At 38.6% G+C, this 24,672-nt stretch overlaps 1 protein-coding gene across 9 annotated transcripts in view; it reads right to left on the minus strand.

Moving 5' to 3' along the window:
• Positions 1 to 507: 507 nt before the first annotated feature.
• Positions 508 to 24,672, minus strand: part of LOC131146338 (E3 ubiquitin protein ligase RIN2-like) — a 56,351-nt gene continuing 32,186 nt past the window's right edge. For 5 of the 9 annotated variants that reach the window (XM_058095894.1, XM_058095892.1, XM_058095893.1 and 2 more), the window contains 10 exons: positions 22,395 to 22,481; positions 22,183 to 22,304; positions 6,180 to 6,276; positions 5,938 to 6,043; positions 3,664 to 3,821; positions 3,410 to 3,547; positions 3,261 to 3,328; positions 2,960 to 3,184; positions 1,871 to 2,249; positions 508 to 1,106 (listed from right to left, as the gene is read on the minus strand). In XM_058095894.1, the coding sequence (XP_057951877.1) occupies positions 1,050 to 1,106; positions 1,871 to 2,249; positions 2,960 to 3,184; positions 3,261 to 3,328; positions 3,410 to 3,547; positions 3,664 to 3,821; positions 5,938 to 6,043; positions 6,180 to 6,276; positions 22,183 to 22,304; positions 22,395 to 22,481 (1,437 nt within the window). In that variant the 3' untranslated portion in view covers positions 508 to 1,049. The remainder of the gene's footprint in view (positions 1,107 to 1,870; positions 2,250 to 2,959; positions 3,185 to 3,260; positions 3,329 to 3,409; positions 3,548 to 3,663; positions 3,822 to 5,937; positions 6,044 to 6,179; positions 6,277 to 22,182; positions 22,305 to 22,394; positions 22,482 to 24,672) is intronic. The other 4 variants (XR_009134313.1, XR_009134312.1, XR_009134311.1 and 1 more) reach the window with 1 other exon arrangement.

Genomic DNA, 24,672 nt, shown 5'->3' on the forward strand with positions numbered 1-24,672 from the left:
GAATTAGGATTAGTTTAATTGAACTCTTGAACAAATCGAACATACATAGAGCCTGTCATCATGCAGCCAAGGCCTAGTGCAAGAGTGTGAAACAAAAGCACACTTCAGCTTTCTACTTTTGTAGGCGCATAATTTACCTAGTTAGGTCTCTCTCTACAGATATAATACACAAACGTGTGCCATCGCATCAAAGAGGATTGATTGTTTCAACCATCCAACTTACATCACTATTTAAGCCCTACTAAACAAATCAGACCCATCATCGCACTCGTCATCAGCAAAAATTCAACACCAAACTCAGCACCATTCAACTTCCAACACCATACAAACCCTACTAAACAAACTAATGTTTTGCAAAATTTCAATTAGACCCATCACTTCATCAACTAAGAAATTCAACACCAAACTCATCAGGCAAAACAATTGAGAGAGAGCACAATACCAAACCATTTTCCTCAAATGTTTATAGTATAATATATAAGCTCAATAAGATTCCAAGAGAACCAGTTTGTTTTTCCAATCACCAAGACGGTTGAGGAATCTAAGTTCAGATATATCAAATATTAATCAATAGTAAAATAATAATTTGGATAATGATTGCCAAATGTGTTCCAAAGTAAAATTACAATAATGATACAGAGGCAAAAGGCAACAAATTGCAGGATCAAAATCACATAAGAGAAACCTGTCCATCTTTGTGTGCATATTTAGAAAACTTATTCTCCCCCCAAAAGAAGAGGGGGGGGGGGGGGGGGTGTTGTTATATTTGCATCTCTGTTTCTCCCATTTTTCATGAGCAGCAACTGGTTTAGTGAGCAGCCTTTATATACAGAAATTGAAGCTTATGGATATAAGAAAAACTGGAATATGAAAGCAAAATGAAGGTAAAACTAAAAAACAAAAACAAAAAAAAAATGGTATGTGCGCCAATTCAACAATATGCAGTGACGCGTGCCTCCCATACCTTGAATATTTTGGATATTTAGCCACCAATCTACGTCTGTGCTTGGAGTGAGGAGTTTGGTAACTAGAGAAAACACAATTCGTTTTCACATCTGGAGAAGATTATTTACAGTCACGGTGACCGAATTTGTTCGCTGCAGGTCCTGCAAGATTTTGATGCATTGACATCCAAATAAGCGGATTAGGTCAATTCTAATAATATAAACACAAGACTTCAATGAGGAATTCATCAAAACAGATCTAAAGATTTGATTTGATTTAAAAGTGATTCAATGCTTAATATATTCACTAACATAACTATTTAACTTTATGTGGAAATGGTCCAATTCTCAGTGTCAAACATTGGGCCCCACTCCAAGTTGCACCGATCACTACCTCTCCCTCAACCACCCAACACACACCTACCCCCCCCCCCCCCCCTTTTTTTCTGGTAAAATGAAGTCATATCAACAGCATTCTGACCCAGAATCACATCAAACGCCCATTTATTTGAAGATATAGACAGAAGATCAACCCAATCTGTTGATGCATAGCCATCTGATAAATTTGCAACATTTTCCAATCTGTATGCGCAGCAGTTCAAAAATTTCTAATTTTTTGTGACAAATAACAGAACACTATATTTTGACCATTACAACTCACAGAGAAAAAAAATTGAGAAATGGATTGACATAATAATGGTCTGGTCATTTCAGAGGACTTCCAGGCCCCCAAAATTTTGCCCAAAGAAAAAATGGTTGGGTCTCTAACTAGAAGACCAAGTAAGAGAAAAACTCTACATGCCTCAATATAACTAGAGTAGGCAATGCCAACAAAAGCAAGTGTTGATTAGGCTTAAACACTGGAAAAAATAAAAATGACTTGAGAACCTCTTACAAGTTCTTAATGAGTTGAATCCAAACTGTACCTGGAAAATTAATTCATCAGGGATGTGAGGCAGCACCTCGCGTACTGTCTCAGCCATGGCAAGTATGTTAATGATGTCGTCATTTGCAGAGTGGGATGTGGTTCTCATATGTAAACCAGTACCACCTCCAGGGTATCTTACAGCAGAAGTAGAAATGGACGAACCAGATGTGGCAGCCTGAGAGGGATTCATAGGCCAAAGGTTCCAAGCAGCATCTTCAAGAGCAGTTTGGGCATAAGTTTCTCCTACAGAAGCAAGGTGCCTCATCATCATCTGCACTCTTCCCAATCCAACTGACCTGACAGCAGTAGACGGGCCAGCTCCATCAACACCCTGGCTTGGCCAAGCATGCAACCAACTTGCATCCAGTCCTGTGCCCCTATAGTGCAAAAGGAGGAAATTAGGGAAAAAAAATTACACATGCAGCCCTATCGACAAATTTCTACAACAGATCTGGGGGAACACATGGGGAAAGGACAACGTTAAATTTGGCTTTACTTAACAGAATATCGCATAAAAATTCTTGGCAGTTGATATAATTTCTTTCTTCATTCAATACAGGTGCTTCACAATGTTTGCTATTTACTTCCAGCAAATGACTTCAAAAAAAATCAGAAAAATAGTTTGTCCAATATAAAACTTTTAAAGTTCCCCAGGGTACATCCCAATGATTAGAGCACAGGACTTCCATCCAACCCTGGGAAGGGATTTGGGATGGGCTACCCCCTTTGTGTAATTCAGGCCCAATGGGTCTTCTGATGGAGCAATGTGTGTGCGTGTGTTTTTAAGTCTTCCCCCCAGAGAAAGTAGAAATTGTTAAAATTTTAAACTAAAAATTAAAACAGTATTTCAGGCATTAGTGTTTAATTGTGAAAAAATTATGTGCAAACTGAAATTCAATTTTTCCTCAGCAGCCATAAACAGGTTTCGGTTTAAACTTTAAAAGAATTACAAAATCCAGCAGATGATCCTAAAGCAATAATGGATTCCCACATTGTTTTGTCAAAGATGCTCTTCATGTCAGCCCCAAGCAGCAAAGAAAAAATGTCAAATGCTACAAAAGAAACAAAACAAATATGAATACTCAACCTCCAGCCACCACTTTCTAGAGGGTTCTGAGATGGATCAGGAAACACTCCTGTAGGCAGGGTGTTTCCCGAAGCATTTGGCTGATCAAGCCCTGAACTTATTTGACGTGCAAGCTGCTCATCACTTGAAACTTCTGCACGCGGATTTGCTGCTTCAGGTCTTCCCACAAAAAGTGGCTTTCGACAGGTGGGGCATGAATACATCTCGCTTAAGCCTTGATCCAACCTGGTGTCAAGTGATTTTCAGTGAACTTCATGCACTTGCACATGCAAAGATATTCAATAATCAATTTTGACCATACCAAGATCTCAAACATGCAAGGTGGAAAAGGTGATTGCATGATAGCCTTTTAGCCTTGGCCATTGGTTCCTGTCATTTGGCCGGGTTTCATTGCACACTGTTAAATCATGTGAAAAAAAGAAAAGAAGATTGAGGAAGAGCTAAACATACCCTACAGATAGCACATTCATCGTCATATGCTTGTAGCTCTTCAGATGTTGCATCAGGAAGTGCCCCATGAAGGGTACCTAAAGCCATCCTCAATCGAATGAAACCCCTGACACGCTTCACAATTGCACTCAGCAATGTCTGCTCATAATATTAACAGTCAGTGAGTTTAAGAAATATGAGCATTTAAATGCTGAAGTGACTAAATTGAATGGTTTTTCCAGCACTGCTAAAAAAAATGTGGAAAAAAACATTACACGTATATTTAGGAAAAGGACTACATCCACAAGATGGAATGCCATGCCAAGAAGCCACCAAATATGAATATAATGACCAAGCGCCATTAACAAAGTTGCTACGTCTAGACAAAAGCCCAAATTTCGGATAAGAATGCTTTTCCATTCCCACAGTGAACCTGCATCAACACTCTTATTAGATGGAATACTTATGAAATCAATATGAAATAGGAAGATAAATTAATTATCGATGACAACAAAGTGCAACTACCTAGGCAAGAGCATGTCAAATTACAAAGATCACAGAACACCTAAATCTATCAAGCTGACCCACAAAACATAGAATGTGTGTGCATGTTATATATATATAAATACACAATGAATGAAGTGATGACTGCATCAGCAGCAAAGAGTAGCATTGAAGATGAGAGAAGGGCAACTAAGATAGTTTGGGGCAATTGCAGTAAGACAATATAAGGCTCCAGTTAGAAAGAGCATTTTCGAATATTAGAATTGGAGGGGTAAGGAAAGACCTAGAATAACTTGACTAAAAAGGACATGAGTAAATGACAATCCAACTATCAGATAATACAGCCATAGATTGTATAGAATGGTAGAAAGAGATTAAGAGCCAATCGCACCTAATGACACTTAACCCCCCATTGTTGCATGTGCGTGTATTTATAGCATCACACTCATCTAGTTGACCATCAAAGTAGGTTTCCAAGATCCCCATTCTCCACACTCGTTAGACCAAAATTACCCTTATTAAAAAAATAATGGTGCTATATATATGGAAGAGAGAAAAGATCATACAGATATAAAGATGCACTGACACACTACTTACATGAAATGTTGATGTTATCAACACATGTTGGAGGAAAAACGTAACTTCCAATTTCATACTCGCCAATAAAAAACATAAATTTTGAAGACACAAGATGGACGCATCTCAAACATGGCTGGAATATATATAGAAATAAATAAATAAATATATATATATATTTTAATACCAAGGGCATCTTTGTGAAAAACAAAAAATGCAACTTTAACTATAAAAAAAAAAAATAAACTAAAAAAATAAAGACTCAAATGAAGAGAAGAAAATTTCTTCAAAAGCCTTTTAATGAAACTTATATACAAAGACAGCTTGTCCATAAAGCAAATCTTGGGACTCAAATGTGACTAAACTTGACCAGCATTTATCAATTCCCAGTTATATGAATGTAATTTTAAGCTGATGGTTCATTCAATTGTTGTTATGTAACCGACTTGTTTCTACTCTTGGTTGATATGATACATTTATTTATCTCTATATTCATATATTTATATATATTTTTTAATGTGTTTCAAGCCATGTAATGTCTTCTTTGGATTTTGATGTCACCATTCCCATGTCGTGCATGTCCTACAGCTTAGTGCCCTGCGTCCATGTCCGTTCTTCATAGGATCAAATTTACCTTCACCATCAAAAATCACCAAGGCCATCGCCATTGCCAGCCAAGATAAACCATCCTCCCACCACTGTCCTCATTGTCAGCCCTTCTGTCTGCATGCACATATGTATGTGTGTAATTCAGAGACTGGAGAACTAGCCTTCTTGCGGTAAACAGGGTGCTCAGCACCTTAACATTTGTTTCTCATTAATAGAAATCTTCCCTTCTTGATTTACTACAGATTAGACTATTAAATTGAATCCAAAGATTGAACTTGTAAACATTGTTTACCAGCAAGTACATGCAAATGCTGGAAAATAAACAAGTGCAAGAAAATGCTGAAAAATGCACCCATTAAATTATGCATGCCTGTATGCGCATGCATGTTCTGACAAATCTCCATCTCAAGAGTTTTTTTTGGGGGGATGGGGAGTGCAACATGCAAAGGAAGGCAGAGCTATTATTTTATCTCACACGACATTTAAAAATACAAATCTAGTAAAGTGTCTTCACTTTAATTAAAAGTAGGGACAAAGTAGACATAAATATGGGGACATAGCTGACCTACTTCAATTTCACAACATGCACACATGGTTCTTCCTGGTTTGGGCCTCACACAACAACGAGTTCAGTTGCTAATGGTCCCCCATCACATATTCCTTTAATACTTCAACTTTCAAGAAGAGAGAAACTTCATTTGATCCAGCAGATGAATTTTTTAAGTTTGCAACACAACCCCTTTGCAAATTTGCAATATATTGTTTCCAAATTAAAAGTAGATTTTATTTTTAACGAAAAACTATTAAAATGGGAATCCTGAGGACCCAATCACAAACATGAAGGTGAATTTGACAATCACCTGCAGCTGATAAATCAAAAAAATTTGATCTTTGGCAATTTGCGCTGTTTCCTGCTGAATGATGGAGCCATACATCAAGTAACTGAAATCCATGAACCACAATGGCCTACAAAGAATATTTTGCACACCAAATAATGTTGCCAACCTAAATGCTTGAAAATGTAAAAAAATAATATAAGATTTATATATGCATTAATCGATCATGAAAGTTGCACAAAATTTCAGTGTTTTTCAATAGTTACCTGCAGTGTCTCAAAAAGTATACAGAAAGGCTCAAAAAATAGCAACAGAAACATAGATGAGCCTAAAGTTCTGTACATCACGCAGCAAAGCCTTATCCTGTAAGCAGCCAGAAAACACATTACTGATATATCAGAATTAGATTAATGATCCATACCATTAGTTATGAGTCGAAACGTTAAAACATATAATTTTAATTCAACATTATTCTTGCAAATATTGGATATTCAAATATTAAAAAGCAAGCCTTTAAGTAACTCTTTTTTTCTCCTTCATTCTACAATAGAATTTTTTTTTTTTTTTTCATCTGATAGCAAGCTGGAAAAGATGAGTTTCATTTTAGCTCCTCTGAATTAAATTTTCTCTGGCCTTTATAAAAAAAATTTTAATGAGAAAATTGTAAGGTGTTACACACATGACATGTGCCACAACTGCTAATGCAAAATCTGTGCACTTGTTAGGAGATTAGCTGATTAAAAAGGATAAGCTGTATTCTCAGCCCCAAATTATAGATCCAATTTCATTATCAGCCCCATAAACTTTAAAATGCATATGGTTCCATCCTCAACTATGGCTTTAATTTATTAATATCTCACAAAATTTAAAATGTATTGAAGTTCCCATGAACTATGGGTTGTAACTGAACTTCATAATGCATTGAAATCCACCTAGAATATTTGCTAGGGTCATTTGTATCCCCTCTTATGATATGCAACTAAGAAAATGACTGGAAAAAAATCATGTAACTTGTGTATCCAAAGTCTCTTAGAGTTGAGGCAGTTAACTAACTATTTAAATGTGTTAACCAGCTTCCAATCAATTTGCATTTATTCAATGATAAATAATATTGAAAAAACAGGTAATTTCCCCCTATCCTATGATAGAAATTTTTTATCAAATTTTTAGCCATGCAAACTGAAGCATAATGAAGCCTGTGATTGCAAAGGAACCTGCTGTTTGCAGGAGAATAGTGGTGCTATCTTCAGGAAGAATGATTGAATTAGAAGATAAGGGTGGCTTCAGAAGAATATCAACTTGGTCAAAAGAGGGATGCATATTCAAGAAGAATATATGTGATGCAGAGGGAGTTTTCCAGTGTTTGGAGAACCCTGCTAGGTTCCAAGAATCAAAGACTTCAGGCAAGTGCAACACATAAGAAAGAAATTTTTCAAGGCATTCGCCAGCAGTGCTAGTGAAGGGAGATTTCTATGAGTAATGGGATGAGCAGGAAAACAGTGCCCTCACCAACAAGCTTATTTGGCTTTAAGTAGAAAAAAGACAAAATATATTAAATGTAATTTTAGTCCTGGTAGGAGGAATATTGGAGGAAAGATTAACTTGATGGTCAAGAAATTAATAGCACTAGTGGATTTCGATACTTAAGATCTATTATGCAACTTGAAGGAGAAATAGAAGAAAATGTAATACATAGAGTGAATGTAGATTGGGTAAAATGGAGAAGTGTTATGGGCATTTTGTGTGATTGTAAAATACCCTTTAAATTAAAAGGAAAGTTTTATAGAATGGCTATAAGACCAACTATGCTATTTGAATCAAAACGTTGGACAACTAAGAAATGAACATACCCCAAAAGTAAAAGTTGCTGACTGAAAATGCTAAGGTGGATGAGTAGTAAAACATGAAAAGATAGAATAAGAAATGAAATATTCTCAATAAATTAGGCATTCACCTGTAGACATTAAATAAGAAGAGTGGCTCCAATTTTGGCGTCTACAACGAAGGTCATCAATGAGGAGTGAAAACTAGTTCCTGTATGATCCTATTTGACCATTGAACATTGATAACGTCAAGAATGGAATAATTAGGAATCCCAAGTAACTAGCCAAGAATGTTCAAGGCATTATGATTGCCTGTGACCACTTGTCTTATGTGCATGGGATAGGTAATCATCATGAAAATAGTAGCATAGGTTTTGTTCATTGAGTGTGTCAATGCCTAAAAGAGTAAAATGGGAGTATGACTCCTTAGTCAATTTTATGTTTCCTAGTGGCATAGCTAGATAGCATAGAAAGCTCTTAGGGAGGGTGAATGTTCATCAATCATTGTAAAACTCACTAGCATTTGTAAACATGTTTAGCCTACTTGCCCTCTTGTTGAGCATAAGTTGCCTATGGAAGTGTTAAGAATGAATTGTGTGGATTTACTGTTTACCACATGACTCTTGTCGACTTGCATACTTGTTTATCACTTCCATTTAACTTTGTATTCAATCGTTGTGAATGTCTTCTTATGGTAAAACGCAATATTACTAGTTAAGAGAAAGTGTGATAGTTAGTGCCACACAGTCCTCCACAAGGTGTGAGGTATTCAAGGGTAGACCTAAAATAACTTGGAATGAGATAGTAAGAATTTAATAGCCCTCAAATTATGTTCCAATTACTTTAGGAGGTAAGGCGGGGCTCAAAACCAACAATAGGGTAAAGGTGCTCCTTGATTAGTGACACACAATGGCGCGTTGTGCCAATGCGGGTGATGAACACAAAGTGATGTATCATGGCTTTTGTGCTGCCTGTGGATCCATGGGATGAGGAGACTTTCAAAGAGATAGGAGATCAATGTGGTGACTTGTTGATTGTAGATGAAAACAAAGTAGAAAACCCATTTAAAATGGGCAATTGATGAAGTGGCATATTGAGAGGGTATGAAACCACAAAGCAAAAAACCAAATTAAAATGGGCCAAAACCTTGGTGAAGATGTCAAGACTTTTACCACCTAGATTGACGTAGGGTCGTGGTCAATAGATATTCCGATCTGGGTTGACTCATGTCTTTATAAGAACCTCACAAATAGGAAGGAAATGAAGTGTGAAACTAATGCAATAATGTCTCCATAAAGGAAGTAGAAGTCCGCCCAGAGGCAAGATGAGGAAAGAAAGGGGATATTCATGGCTACACTAATTATGTTGTAACTTCTAAGCTGAAAGGACTGAAGGCATGCTTGAAAAAATGGAACAAGTCTTGGCACCAAAGTTAGAATGAGACTCTTCTACATGTTATTAAGGTGAAAACTACAACCAGAAAACATTACTCTAGAGCTGCCATCCAATCCCTTTGAAGATCAGACAGTGATAAACCCCAAAAGAGTGAGCTTATAACGAAACACTATCCTATCAACCCTAAAAAATTCATGTGTTCCAAAAGGTCCATACGATAGCAAAGATTTCTCTGCTCCACAAAACAATGCCCTTTCTAGTTTCTACTAGAGCCAAAGCCCCTATGCTTCACGAGCAAGCTCCCACACTCCGAGGTGCCACTGAAGCTTAACCTGTATAAGAGAAGAGCAGCATTGTAAGGTTTAATGCCACCTTAGTGTAGAAAGAGGTGCACTTCCTTTCACTGGACTCACGGCATATTAAGCAGTTGTCAGGACTGAGACACATATGTGGCCATCTAATCTGAAGCATATCATACATATTAAACATAGTCTAGATGAAGGTCTCAATGTTCCAAGAAAACGTAGCCTTCTAAATGATGTGGTTCATGGAAAAAACAATGGAAGAAGGTGTTTTCAAAAGGTATGAGAAGAAAGATATAGAAAAGAATTGCCTTGAAAAACAACCCTCCCACACTCTCTCATCCTACCGTAGGAACCAAATGGCCCAATACGGAAAGCAAGCATTGACCTCATTTTCGTTGAGATTCCTGAAAAATGGAAATCTGAAAATAGAAGAAACCCCTTAAAAGAGACAAAAGAGCTGATAGGTGCATTATGAAGAGAAGAAATCTTAAATAAATGAGGCACTTTCAGTTACAAAGTAACCTTGCCCACCCACACATCCTTCTAGAAATGCACACTATTACTATTACCAACTTTGAAGCGAGTGAAAGGGATGAATTGACTTGCCACACAAGACACATACTTCCTCAGGCAAGCATAAGAAATAATGCCTCTTCCACGTCTTCCACCCATTTCGATGGAGACCATAGTACCTTGTGCCATAGGAAGTTTGCTTCTAGTGGAAACCTCCACAACTGTTTACATAGGAAGATGTTATTGGGTACCACATTGCCAAGCCCCATCACCCCTCCAGATTTAGGTTTACTGACCACTTCCTAGCTAACTAAATACGCTCTCTTGCCCTTCCCCATGACCAGCCCAAAGAAAGTCTTGCATCAACCTCTCTAAAGTCTTGGCAATTTTTACAAGCACTCTAAAAAGGGAAAGGAAGTAAATAGGAATGTTGGATAGGGAGGAGGTGCTAATGAGTATAACATGACACCTTATTCCCTTCATGACAAGTAAGCCCTCTTCCAACCCTCCAATCTCCTACCCACCTTCTCAATCACAGGATGCCAAAAGGCCACGGAGTTTGCGTCACCTCCACACAGGAGATCAACGCAAGTAAGCAAACACTCAAGAGAAAACACTTTGCCAAGGATTTAAAATTCCGAAGATCCCTAATGCCCACATTGATACCAACCACCCACTCTTGGACAAGTTGATATTTAACTTGAAATATTCTTGACGATTTTAAGCAAGATAATGACTTTACAGAATTCTGCAACATTGTCCTTGAGAAACAACATGGTATCATTGCAAACTGAAGAAGACAAACCTCCACTTCCTCCCTATTTGAAGGCCTTAGACGACTCCCAAGCCCTAGTGTCACGGTCTGACTATTTTCACACCCTTGTGAAGGGCCGTGCGGCGCTAACTAAAGCACTCTTGTTTAACTAGCCAACCTAACGTTTACCAACATTCATCCACGAAACACTTTCATTAGCATTCATTCAAATAGCAGCAGAAACAGTAGTCAATTCATGAAAGTCGTGGCAAACAAGCAGTAAACATTGAAGCAAACGTAATTCATTAACAACACCTCCGTTGACATCGAATGTTTAGCGAGGGAGGCAAGTAGGCTAAACACGTTGATAATAGCTAGTGAGTTTCACAATGACTGATGAACACTCACCCTCCCCTAAAGAGGTTTTTATGTAATTATCATCTTGGCACTAGGAAACATCAAAGTGACCGAGGAGTCATACTGCCTTATTTGGCATACAAAGACACTACTAGCAGAAAATAACCCTACACTAGTATTTACATGATGGAAACCCATCTCAAGCACACGAGATAAGCGGTCACAGCCAAACATAATGCCCTTAACAAGTTTAGCTCGTGACATTCACCCCCACTTATGCGGTCAACATCCTCGTAGACTTTAGCAGTAGGTACACTTCAAGTTTGTCCACGAATGGTTGAATATCTTCTGCAGAAATTCAGCTAATTTCTTTGTCATCAAGGCATTTCCACTTCACTAGGAACTTCTGCCACTTCTTCCTTTAGGATATGAACTTTCTGTCTGCAAGGATCTCTTCAACTTCACGTCTATTAGGTTGCACTGTCTTCAACTCTGCTCTGTTGGACTGACTTCTACTCAAGTCATTGGTGTTGGCGTTGAACGGCTTGAGGCAGCTGACATGAAACTGCGGTCTTCTCCCTTGATCTGCCCACTTCTTCATCTGCTTAGAAGCTTTCTCTAGATAGGCTCGGGCAAACTCTGCATTCTGTCTCTATTCTCTGGTGAAGATGTACGCCCTGGGACTCTTTCGTCTGTACGGCTCACCCACTGTGTGAGGTAACAGCAGCAGCTGGCCTGTAACAAGCTCAAAAGTGCTCTTGTTGGTTGTTGAGCTCCTTTGGGCATTGCCACAAAACGGAGTCACATCAAGTAGTTGCACGCCATTCTTTTGGTTGTCGTTGACAAAACGGCACATGTACTCTTTCAGTAGCCCTCTGAATCTCTTCATCTGTCCTTCTGTATGTCGGTGATAACTCAAAGAGATGTCAAGATGTGACCTGAATATCCTGAAAAATTCTGTCAAGAAGTTGTCAATGAACATTAAGTCTCGGTCACAAATAATAACTTGGGGAACACTCCAATGTTTCACATCAGTCACAAGGAACAATTGTGTTGTCTCCTCTACCAAATAGTACTTTGGTGCGGCCTTGAAAATATCATACTTCTTCCACTCCCCCTTGTCTTGTTGGCAAGTGAGACAAGTTTTGGTATAATCAACCACATCATCCCGCGTGTGCGGCCAATAATACCTCCCCAGTAGTCCTGTCATTGGAGTCATTCTCCACAAATACCCCTCAACGAACTTCATGCAGTATCTAGTACGGCCAAGAAAGGAACGCAACTCCTTCACTGTCGTGGGGATCTTCCGTTTTTGAATCATCCTTACCTTCTCCATACCCCTCCGGATACAACCTTGTTCAGCCACATGACCAAGGAATTTGTTGCTCCACTGAGCGAAAGAGCACTTCTCTTTCTTCACATCCAGACTGCTTCCCCTCAATCTGTCGAACACCTTCCGTAAATGCTCTTTATGTTTCCTCTGAAACAACACCAATGCTCCTAGCGGTGCTTTGGAAGAGTGAACACATCCCCCTTCCAAGTCATCAAGTTGTTTCCCCAACTTTACTATCTCTCCAGGCGCAATCCGACATGGCCCTTTAGCAAGTGGTTTCACTCATGATAACAACTCGATCTCATGCTCCACAGTCCGTCGTGAAGGCAAATTGTGAGGTAGCCTATCCGACAACACCTCCTTATCCTCATCCAACACCGCTTGGATGGTTGTAGGCTCCAGCTCTTGGGCTACTTCTTTGTCTACCACCACCGTGGCTAGACAAGTTTGCTCACCCTGACCCAATCCCTCATTGAGTTGTATGGCTGAAAGGGACTTCTCGTCGTCTCCTTTCGTTGCAATGACTTGCACCATGCACGAGTGATCTCCCATCAGACACAGGGAACTAGCCGAAGGCATCAGCACTGCCCTCGTCCCCCTTAGGAACTCCATTCCTAGAATGACTGGAAAGTCATCCAATGACACCGCTGTGAAATTTGCATGACCCTCCCACTATCCAAGCTTCACAGTCACTTGCTTGGCTACTCCCAGAGTAGGCTGGGCTACAGAGTTAACTGCTTTCATGCGTCCTGTATCCTTCTTTAAGGATAAGTTGAGTCTCCATGCTTCCAATTGCTAAGCAAAATTATTAGCCCACGTATCCACCATAGCGCAAGTACTCTTCCCATTGATCCTCAAGTCCACAAACATTAACCCTTTTGCTCGTGTAACTTGTGTTGTTTTGCCTGCTTTTCCAATGCGCTCACCAGCCGCACTGAACCCACCCTCGAGGCATGATCCTCTTCCTCCTCGCTTTCCACCCCTTTTCCCGAAGTAGAAGCCTGTAAGGCATTGAGTAATCCCTTGTGTTGACATTCACTCACTCTATGAGATCCACCACACAAGTAACACGAAATTTAACTCTTTCCCTTTCCATTGGGTGTGTTGAACCCTTGAGACGACGAAGTTTCCTTTGAGGTTGATGATTTAGCGTTGGCTTCCCCTCTCTTGGGTTTGCCTTTCTTGAAAGACTTTTCACTGTTTCCCTCTCCACCAAACCGTTTGGACGAAGTGGTATCATCATCAGCGTAGTTAGTCAAGCGTTCTGCAGCAGCTTGTGCAGTTGACAAGTCTTGAACCCTTTGCCTATGAAGTTCAGTTCTTGCCCATGGTTTCATCCCCTCTAGAAAATAGAACAACTTGTCCTTCTCCGACATATCCCGAATATCCAACATTAAAGCAAAAAAATTGTTTCACATATTTCCTAATCGACCCCGTATGCTTGAGATCTCTTAGTTTTCTCCTTGCATTATACTCAACATTCTCAGGAAAGAATTGGGCCTTGAGCTCTCTCTTCAAGTTTGCCCAATTATCGATTACACAGCATCCAGTTTCAATCTCTTAGTACTAGGTACGCCACCATAGTTTGGCATCACCAACCAAGTACATGATCGCAGTATCCACCTTTGCCTGTTCCGAGACCATCCTCACAGCGCGAAAGTACTGTTCCACATCAAACAAGAAGTTCTCTAACTCCTTGGCATCTCGGGCACCCCCATACGTCCTAGGTTCTGGTACCTTGGTCTTGCTAACTCCCGGAGTGTTGGAGTTCCCCATAGTAAGAACCATCAGATTCACCTTTGCATCTAGATCAACCATCCGCGATTGCAAAGTTTCAACTGTATGGCGAAAGTCCTCTGACATGTCGCCTTTCAAACCTGCTTGATGTTTTTATGATCTCATCACTTCATCAACAAGTTCTCTCATCTGGGCCACCTCCGCGACCATGTGTTGGTTGTTGTCTCAACCTGTGCTTCCAGCACGCTGATCCTCTCAGCATTGTTTGATGCCATGGTCACTTACCAAAGCTTTCCAAATCCAACAACGAAGGCAATCGAATTCACGTAACAACTCAACCTTGGGCTCTGATACCAAGTGTCACGATCCGACTATTTTCACACTCTTGTGAAGGGTCGTGCGGCACTAGCTAAAGCACTATTGTTTAACTAGCCAGCCTATCGTTTACCAACATTCATCCACGAAACACTTTCATTAGCATTCATTCAAATAGCAGCGGAAATAGTAGTCAATTCACGAAAGCTGTGGCAAACAAGCAATAAACATTGAAGCAAACAGAATTCATTAACAACACCTCCGTTGACATCGAATGTTTAGCGAAGGAGGCAAGTAGGCTAAACATGTTAACAATAGCTAGTGAGTTTTACAATGACTGATGAACAATCACCCTCCCCTAAAGAGGTTTTTATGTAATTATCATCCTGGCACTAGGAAACATCAAAGTGACCGAGGAGTCATACTGTCTTATTTGGCATACAAAGACACTACTAGCAGAAAATAACCCTACACTAGTATTTACATGATGGAAACCCATTCCAAGCACACGAGATAAGCGGTCACAGGCAAGCCTAATGCCTTAAACAAGCTTAGCTCGTGACACCTAGCCATGAAAGAACAACCTACTTGAAATCAAAATGAATAATTTCTGTATTTCTTGAATTCAATTTTGTACAAGCCAATACAAAATACTTATAATACAACCGGGTATTCTAAATATGGAAACAATCTCCTAAAATAATCTCTCAATAATATACAATCCTCTACATAAATATTCCCTAAATCACTCCAAGATACTTGGGAATTCTACACTCCCCCTCAAGTTGGATCATAGATATTGATCATATCCAACTTGCAGATGAAATCATCAAAACTCTGTCGGGCTAACCCTTTGGTAAAGATGTCTGATGTTTGTTCCTTGGTAGGTACATAAGTCATACAAATGATTCATTTTTCAATCTTCTCTTTGATAAGGTGTCGGTCCACTTCTACATGCTTAGTCCAGTCATGTTGAACTGGATTGAGATAGATAATGATAGCTGTTTTGTTATCACAGTAGAGTTTGATAGGGAATTTCACCAGGATCTATAATTCTTTAAAGAGTTTCCATAACCACAGTCCTTCACATATCCCTAGTGCAACTGCCCTGAATCCAGCTTCAACACTACTTCGAGCCACTACATTCTATTTTTTACTCCTCCAAGTCACCAAATTTCCCCATACAAAGGTGCAATATATGGTGGTAGACCTTCTATCTTCCACTGATCCTACCCAATCCGCATCTGTGAAAACTTCTACTTCCTTGCTTTCACACTTCTTGCAGAAAACTTTGCCCAGAGAGCCCTTGAGATACCTAAGGATCTTGTACACAACATCTAGGTGAGTCTTTTTTGGTGAATGCATGTGTTGGCTTACGACACTTACTACAAATGCAATGTCGGGTCTGGTATGTGATAGATAGATTAGTTTACTAACCAATCTCTGATACCTCTCCTTTTAAACTGATATTCCGTAGTATTCAACTCTCTTTACTGCTTCAATGGGGGTTTCACTAGGTTTGCATCCAAGCATGCCAGTTTCGGTTAGGAGACCGAGGATATACTTTCGCTGAGAGACACGAATACCCTTTTTTGATCTAGTAACTTCCATTCCCAAGAAGTACCGCATTCGTCCCAGGTCTTTAATTTCAAACTCAGCAGTTAGGACTTTCTTCAATCTTTCCATCTCCACTGTATCATCTCCAATTAGGATTATATCATCAACATACACAATCATAATTGTTTTCTTACCACTTTCGGAATGTTGGAAAAACATAGTGTGATCTGATTGCCCTTGTCAATATCCTTGGTTCTTTATCACCTTTGCAAATCTGTCGAACCATGCTCTAGGAGATTGCTTGAGTCCATATAGGGACTTATTGAGTTTACACTCTATTTCCTTCACCTTTCTTACTGAAACCTAGCGGTATCGTCATGTAGACTTCTTCTTCTAACTCGCCATTTAGAATTGCATTCTTAAAGTCAAGTTGTTGTAGTGGCCAATCCAAGTTGGCTACCAAGGACAGGAGGACCCAAATTGTATTCAATTTTGCCACTGGTGCAAACGTCTCCATGTAGTCAATGCCATAGGTTTGTGTAAACCCTTTTGTAATAAGTCGGGCTTTATACCGTTCAACTGTCCCATCAACTCTATATTTCACTATGAAGACCCATTTGCAGCCTACTGGCTTCTTCCCTCTCGGCAAATTCATAACGTTCCAAGTTCTATTATTTTCCAGGGCCCACATTTCCTCCATGACAGCTTCCCTCCATTCAAGAACTAAGGCATCCTATATATTCTTTGGAATTTTTACCCTGTCAGGGTTAGAAGTGAAAGCACGACACCCTGTAGACAGAGTTTTATAAGACATGTATTTTGACTAGAGATATAGAGTACATGACCTAGTTTGTTTTCTGATTGCAATGGATAAATTGATGTCATCAAGTGCAGACTTATCAGAAGGAATCTCATGGCCATTTACTACCAGATCAAGATTGGGCGTGGACTGATGGTTGCTCGGAGCTATCACTGGTTCCAACTCTCTTGGTGCCTTAGGTATGAGATTCTCCCTATTCTTTGTTTTTTGCTTCCTTGAGTAAACAAGTATTTCCTTGTTATTTTGTTTTTCTGCATCACCCCTTGAGTTTAAGTGATCTTTTGTACATGACAGGTCAGGGAATGATGTAATGGCAGGCTCAGTATATGGCAAAGATTCATCAACAACGATATATGGCACAGATTCAACAACAGAGAAATCAAAGAACCGATCTTCACTCCAATTCTCCCCCTGAAGAGAGGGCTTTTGGAAGTAAGGAGTGGTTTCAAAGAGCGTGATATCAACGCTAATAAACAATTTTTTTGTGACAGGATCATAACATTTGTAGCCTTTCTAAGTAGGAGAGTGACCAATAAAAACGCACTTAATGGCACGAGGTTCCAATTTATCCCTATTGTGAGCATGAACATGTACAAATGCAGAACACCCAAAAATTTTTAGGAAGAGATTGGAGTTGAGCCAAAAGTTGGGAAAACACTCTTGGAATTTTTGGAGAGTGGCAAAAGAAAGAACCCGACTAGGCACTCTATTAATGAGATATGTAGCTGTTAAAATGGCATCACCCCAAAAAATACTTTTTCATATTTGTAGTGAACATCAATGCCCGAGCTATTTCAAGAATATGCCTATTTTTGCATTCGGCAACCCCATTTTGTTGAGGGGTATCCACATAGGAACTTTGATGGATAATTCCATTTTCTTGAAGATAATTTCCCAAGATAGTATTGAAATATTATGTACCATTATCAGTACGCAAGATTTGAATGTGAGTTTGGAATTGTAATTGAATCATGGAGTGGAAATTGAAAAATGTAGAAAGGACATCAATTTTATCTTTCAACAGTTAAATCCAACAAATACGAGTGTGATCATCAATAAAAATAACAAACCATTTCGTGTGAGTGCGATTAAGAGAGCGTGACGGGCTCCACAAATCACTGTGAATCATAGTAAAAGGTCTGCATGATTTGTATTTGGATTTTGGAAAGGAATTACAATGGTGTTTTGCAAGTTCACAAATCTCACACTGAAACTCAAAAGGCGTCTTATTTGAACAAATGGAAGGAAATAGACATCTTAAGTATTGAAAATTTGGATGACCCATCCTAGAATGCCATAACAAAATCTCACTATTTCTAGAAACAGAAGCAGAATCACAAATAGCAGTTTGACATTGTTCACTCACATTAGCCTCCTCAAAGTAGTAGAGTCCTTCACTCCTTAACACTGTCAATCGTCTTCCCTAATGATAGGTCCTAAAAAACACAATGAGAGGAAAGAAATTTAGCAGAACAATTGGAATTCTTAGCTAACTGGCTAATGGATAGTAAGTTGCAGGATAAATTAGGAAAATGAAGAACAGACTCTAGTGTGATGGAGTCAGAGAGTCGGATATTCCCTTTGCCTATGACAGACGAGAGTGATCCATCTGCAATTTCAACTTTCAAATTTTCAGCACAGGGTGAATATGATGAGAAAAGATTATAGGCATCAATCATGTGGCCAAAAGCACCAGAATAAATAATCCAAGGAGTTTTGGATCTAGAGGTTATACTCAAGGCTTGCAAAAAATTACCTCTTTGGGCTAAAGAACCCGAAGAAATATTTGTGGAAGATGAACCTCTGTAATAATTAAACGAGGTCTGGTCCGCCAACGTAGAGAGACCCTGCCTCAACATTTTCTCATCAATCCCAATCTCTCTATTGGAACCAAAAATGTCTACGTCTCACTCCATTCTTTCCTCTTCTTTTTCTTCTTCGTCTTCTTCTTCTTCTTCCCCGTCTCGGTCACGCAACGCAGAACAACAGTCAGCGTTATCAGGAGGAGGCTTGCGTCAGATGTCAATGAGGTGGCGGAGGACCTAGTTGACACTGCGCTTGTGAATATAGAATGCAGACATGGCCATGACGGAGGCACCGATCAAGGCTACCATGGCCAAATGTAGCAACAACACCGGTGAAGAAAAGGAATCCCTGGGGACGAGTGCGGTTGGTCTAAGCAACTGCCTATGCAAAATGCTATGTAGAGTGTTGGAGGAGTTCTTGATCATGTGCTTGATCATCTAAGACTCGAGAACCACGATCTCGTCGACCTCAAAGGTCTCACCGTTAGAGCTCCTCAGCGTGGACATAGTCGATTCCGCCTGTGAAACTAGAAAGGAAACCCTAACTTGAGAGTTCTTCCCTCTGATGCAAAGACGGGGCGAATCGCAGACTGAGGAGTTCTCGAACCTCATGAAACTCTGTTGGAGGACCTCGTGAGATTCAGAGGTCATCGAACCTCTACTTTGGAAGGCAGTTTCTGCCATTGATGACTAGGTTTAATTTCCTAGCTCTAATACCATGAAATCAGAATGAATCATTTCTGTATTTCTTGAATTCAATTTTGTACAAGCCAATACACAATACTTATAATACAACTGGGTATTCTAAATATGGAAACAATCTCCTAAAATAATCTCTCTCTATAATATACAATCCTCTACATAAATATTCCCTAAATCACTCCAAGATACTCCGGATTTCTACACTACTCAATCTGTCTACCACCACGGAGAACAAAAAAGGAAACAATGGTCCCCCTTGCCTAAGCCCCCGAGTCACTCTAAACCACCCATCTAGGCTGGCCATTAACAATGGCTCACAAGTTGTTCAAGCTCAAGCAACCTTCAATCCATTTCCTCCACACCACCCCAAAGATTTTCCCATACATCACCTTATCCAATAAACCCCAGTTTACACTATCATAGGCTTCTCAGGAATCTAGTTTAAATAAAAAACCCCTCTAGCCCCTCTTAACATCCTCAACGACCTCACTAGCCACAAGTAGAGTGTCTATAATATTGTCTGTCATGAATAAATGCACACTAAGCCATGGTAACTGCAACCCCCAAAACCTCCTGAAGTCTCTTCACTAAAACCTTCGAGAGAACATTGTACAAACTAGAATTGAGACTAATGGGTCTAAGACTCTGAAATCCCTAACTCTAAAAGAAGAAAGCTCAATGCTAGCAATCTATTACCCATCCAAGCATGAGACATACAACAAAACAACAGAAGATGAGGAAGTATCGATGACATCAATCTGCATAGTATCAGAAAACCAAAAAAGGTTTAACATGTAAGCAAAATAGATCCAAACTCCAAGAATACAAGGCTGTCAACAACAAAAACTTGAGGTTGTAGTTAGAGTTCTCAAAATCCTCAAGAATCCTAATGTCCTTGTTCTTCCACACTCCCAAATTAAATACAGCAGCACCTACCTCTGCAAAGCTTTCCAAGATTTCTTCATCAAAAATCCAGCCCAGCTACACAACAGCTACCTGATCAACTATGGCATTGCTTGTAGCACCTAAAAAAGAGCAAGAAGCACACTCTACAAATCAAATGGTATTGTGCAGTGAGTAAGCAGCTGGTCCCTGCTTCACCACTGGGCACTAGTTGAGTCCTCAAAAGGATGATACCATGCTTTTAAAACCTGGACCACTGACCAACTCAGGAAAATCACTGATTCAGTTGGATCAATTGAACCAGTGGGTCAGACCAGTGATTAGGTCATATCACCTATACGCATACATACATATATTGCAAAAACTGATTATAATCACCTATTATCTAACCATAACCAAAACCAATTAATAGAAACAAATGGGAACCATTATCCTGCCTCTTTTCCTATTATTTCCCAAATGTTCTTAAATATTATAGCTATTTTTAGTCAAAAAAATTAATATATAGTGGTGGAGAGGTTTGATTAAGTTGAAGAATTAATTTATGAGTAAAAGAGTTGAGCATTTGATTACTTACAAGGAGTTTATACAAATCTATAGAAGTAAGTCTAGTGTATATAGAGTTTATCTTTCCATAATACATCACAAATAAAGTGCTGGTGTCCTAGTAATTCCTTTGTGATTCTTTGTGTGAGCCCCAGGTTTAAATCCAGTAACCTCACAATTTAAAACTTTTTCGAAAAGAGGCCGAGTCAATCCAGCAAGTCCACCAAGACTACTGAGTCAAGCCTAGTTTCCCAGTTCTGGCCAGGTTGAGCCTGGTTCAAAGAATGTCCAATTTCTAGATATTAACTTGACCAGTTCTGGTCCAAATAGGTTGTAGACCTGCTGAACCAGTCAGGTTTTCAAATCATGGATGATTCACTTTATTGGGTTCTCTCTGAGATTCAACTCAGTGCAGAAAGAAGTGGATATAACTATTTTGGATAAGAGATGATCGGATGATGATCTTTAAATATACTCCTCTGAGGATTAATCAAATCTATCAAAAATGTTGAGATGGTGACTTCAATGGACTCCAGCAAGAGGAAAGCTCATATCATATCCATGCTCCCTTATGGCCCTCCGTGCCCTGAAACCTCAAGGGACTTCATATTCAGAAGTTGAAAGACAGTTATTTCCTGTTACTTCCTACTGTGTTGTACACTTAAGTACACGGGGAGACATTCTCATGAGATTGCAAACTTTATAATTCTTTTTATCCAGAAAATGAGCAAAATTTGAACTGAAGCATTGACTAATTTGAAACCTTCTGGTCATATTAAAGCTATTCAAATGTATCAACACTTTCATTCAATTCAGTAGAAGTTTTTGGTCAAGAAAATGATTTTTTTTTTCCCCTGGAAAGACACTGAAAGTTTTTTGTGGCAGATTAAATAAGGTGTGAAGGTATCCTCTAACTTGTTTGCCTTCTAAAAAGCTGAGACTAAAGCCATAGAGGGCAGGTTGTTATTTCTGAGATCGGTCAACTTATGAGCCAAGATTCTACCATGTCATGCTCTATTCCATAAAATTATAAGAGCACTCTGCTCTTGAACTGTCTTTGCTCCCTTTACTGATTAGTTATTTATTTCAGTTTTTTTTTTTTTTTCGTAGACAAATTCACTTGACTTCAGCACTCTGTTATTTGAAAATTTGATCATATCTGCTAGATTTTTCTCAGAAAAAGTAATGAATAAAGGTTTATGAAGCTCAAAATGAGATATTGTGTAAACAAGTACAGATGGTTCATCAGTAAAACAATACATTGAAATGAATAAAATAAAAATTTTCAAATAAAAAATTTGAAACAACAATATCTACTTTTTTATTTATCAGCAAACTCGAAACAACAATATCTACAAAGCTAAGGAAGTTTAAAGAGTTGAAAGGCTAGAACATAAGCAATACCAAAGTAGATCAACAAAAAGGACCAACAGTAACACTGAAAATACACGAAAATATGTCCATGGTGTTGCAGAAGGAGATGCATTCAGCCGTTCAAGACGATCTTTTGCCAAAGATTGAAACATCTGCAAAATATGCAAAATACAAGTGCAGGAAATAAACTATTCAATTCCTTCAAGAATCAAGATTAATTATAGATACAGCAATTCTGATACCTTTAAGGAGCACATGACAGTCAACCAAGTTAACCACAGGCCTGCTTGAAATTTCGTTGGCGGGACAACCAGGGGAAGGAATGCCCCCTGTTCAAGATCCAAATTCAATGTAAATCCAAAAATATTTAATTTGCATTAAGAATCAAGGCATCATGACAACAGCACACTATGTTATAAGCAAAATAGAAGTCATGCTATAAAGCATCATTATCTATTTAAAACATGTCTCCTAAGAGTATTGGATGAATGTCTAAGGAGTGCCTGGAATAGTTGTACAAATGTCAAATGTCTAATTAGCACACATGCATCTTCATTTCTTGTCATGCAAAAACTTCCCAGATATTACTTCTTCCATTTGAAATTTCAATAAATTTATTACAGTTGCCTTTAAAAACTAAGTCATAGTGTTTTTTCCGCAATTACAATCTTTAATGAGTGAAATAAAATTAATTCATATTACAATGCATCATTATTTGTCTAAAATATGTTTTAAAAATTATTGAATGAATGTCAAAAAATGCTCGAGAATTGCTGGATAAATATCATTTATTAAAAATAAATTAAGATTACAGCACATATATGAAGTACGTATGTCAATGAAGTAAACAAATAACATTGGCATTACAGATTTGCATGGACATAAAATTCTTAAAAACATATGAGTGCATAGTTTTGTAATAACTGAAGTGCGATACTTATAACATATAATACTAAAACTAATTCTGAAATAAAAATGTCAAAGAATATTAAAAATGTTCTGCACAAAAATAAATTTAATTCTCATTTGATGTAATTGTAATATCAGTTATCTACAATTAGTATTTATATGGTTTAAAATTGACTGATAATACCTCAACATAATTACTAATTATACTATTTAAATCATATACGCTGATAAATCGCATCAGTAATCACTAATACAATTAACATTTTAAAAAGAAAAAGTCAAAAAATACAGAAGATATCTTATGAAATAGCCCTTATCAACATGAAAAAATTCAAATAAAGTCAATATTGAGCTATTATCTAAGAATACATATGCATGTAGCATGCTATTAAAATATCTACTTAGATACAATGTTCTAAAATAAATGTGTAGAATAGGTATTTATGTGATTGGCATATATAAGATACTTTTATCGTCTAAAGTAGTCATACTCAAGGGGATATATTGTATAAATTAGTCATATTCTGTAGAATATGATCACTCGTCTCTCTCCATCGACCCCTTGTCTCTCTCCGACGACTCCTTCTGACCTATCATCACTCTCCAACAACCCCTTCTGACCACTTGTCTCTCTCTGACGACTCCTTCTGACCACTCGTCTCTCTCCAGCAACCCCAAACAACCTCTCGTCCCTCTTCGCGACACCCTACAACCTCTCTACTTTGAGGTCTCTTCTCAGTCTGAGCTTCGAGGTTTCTGCCAATGTTTCTAAAAGTCGAGGTGGTATCGCTGCAACGCCATGTTCACGGAGGACGATAATCCCGAAGGTTCCTGCAGTTTTTTAGAAAGTTTGAAGACTAACTTGAGTGTTGATATATGCTCAAGAATGGGGGGTTCTATTTTCTTTTTCGTAGAATCCAAGACTTTTGAATTCTCAGTTGAGGAGGGTGGTTCTTATTTCATGTTACGCATTTTTTAGCGGAATCGATACTCTCTCCAATCTATTTGCATGGGCAAAGAGAGTGCAAAACGTTTGCTAGCTATTGTGGAGGAGCTAATGTCCAATGTAATTCCTGGTAATTTTGCACTAACATTCAGAGATGGTGAGAAAGTATTTATTTTGCAGTTGGGATCCAATGCACATGGTTGTTTTTTAATGATCTCGGAACTTATACATGGTCGTCGAAAAAGATTTTAGGTGGTTCCAGAAGGAAAACTAGGTAGTGGTTGGAGAGGGTTTGAATTTCATCTACGGAAAGCCATTGCTCCTGGGACGTTAGCCAGAAAACAAACATTAGCCAGCAAATAGACATCCCAATCAGCACTTAAACTCATAGGGGAGAATTCCAAAACCTTTCTGTTGGCAGTGGTGGAGGGGGGTTGGAGAGATGATGGTGGTAGCAAGAATGGAAAGCAATTAATGTCATATTCTCAAAATTCAAAATTGAGAAATCATAGCCGCGATAGTCATGATTTGTGTACTGGGAAGGAACAAGCAAAATCAAAGGCTAATGTTTCAGTGGAAATTACTGAAAACGTTAGTGGTAACACAAACTCTTATGTATCTCTGAATATAAGCCTCAGATTGCATAGTAGGCCGAATGGAGAATG

This window comes from Malania oleifera, chromosome 13 (genome assembly GCF_029873635.1).
Source record: "Malania oleifera isolate guangnan ecotype guangnan chromosome 13, ASM2987363v1, whole genome shotgun sequence".
Lineage (NCBI taxonomy): Eukaryota > Viridiplantae > Streptophyta > Magnoliopsida > Santalales > Ximeniaceae > Malania > Malania oleifera.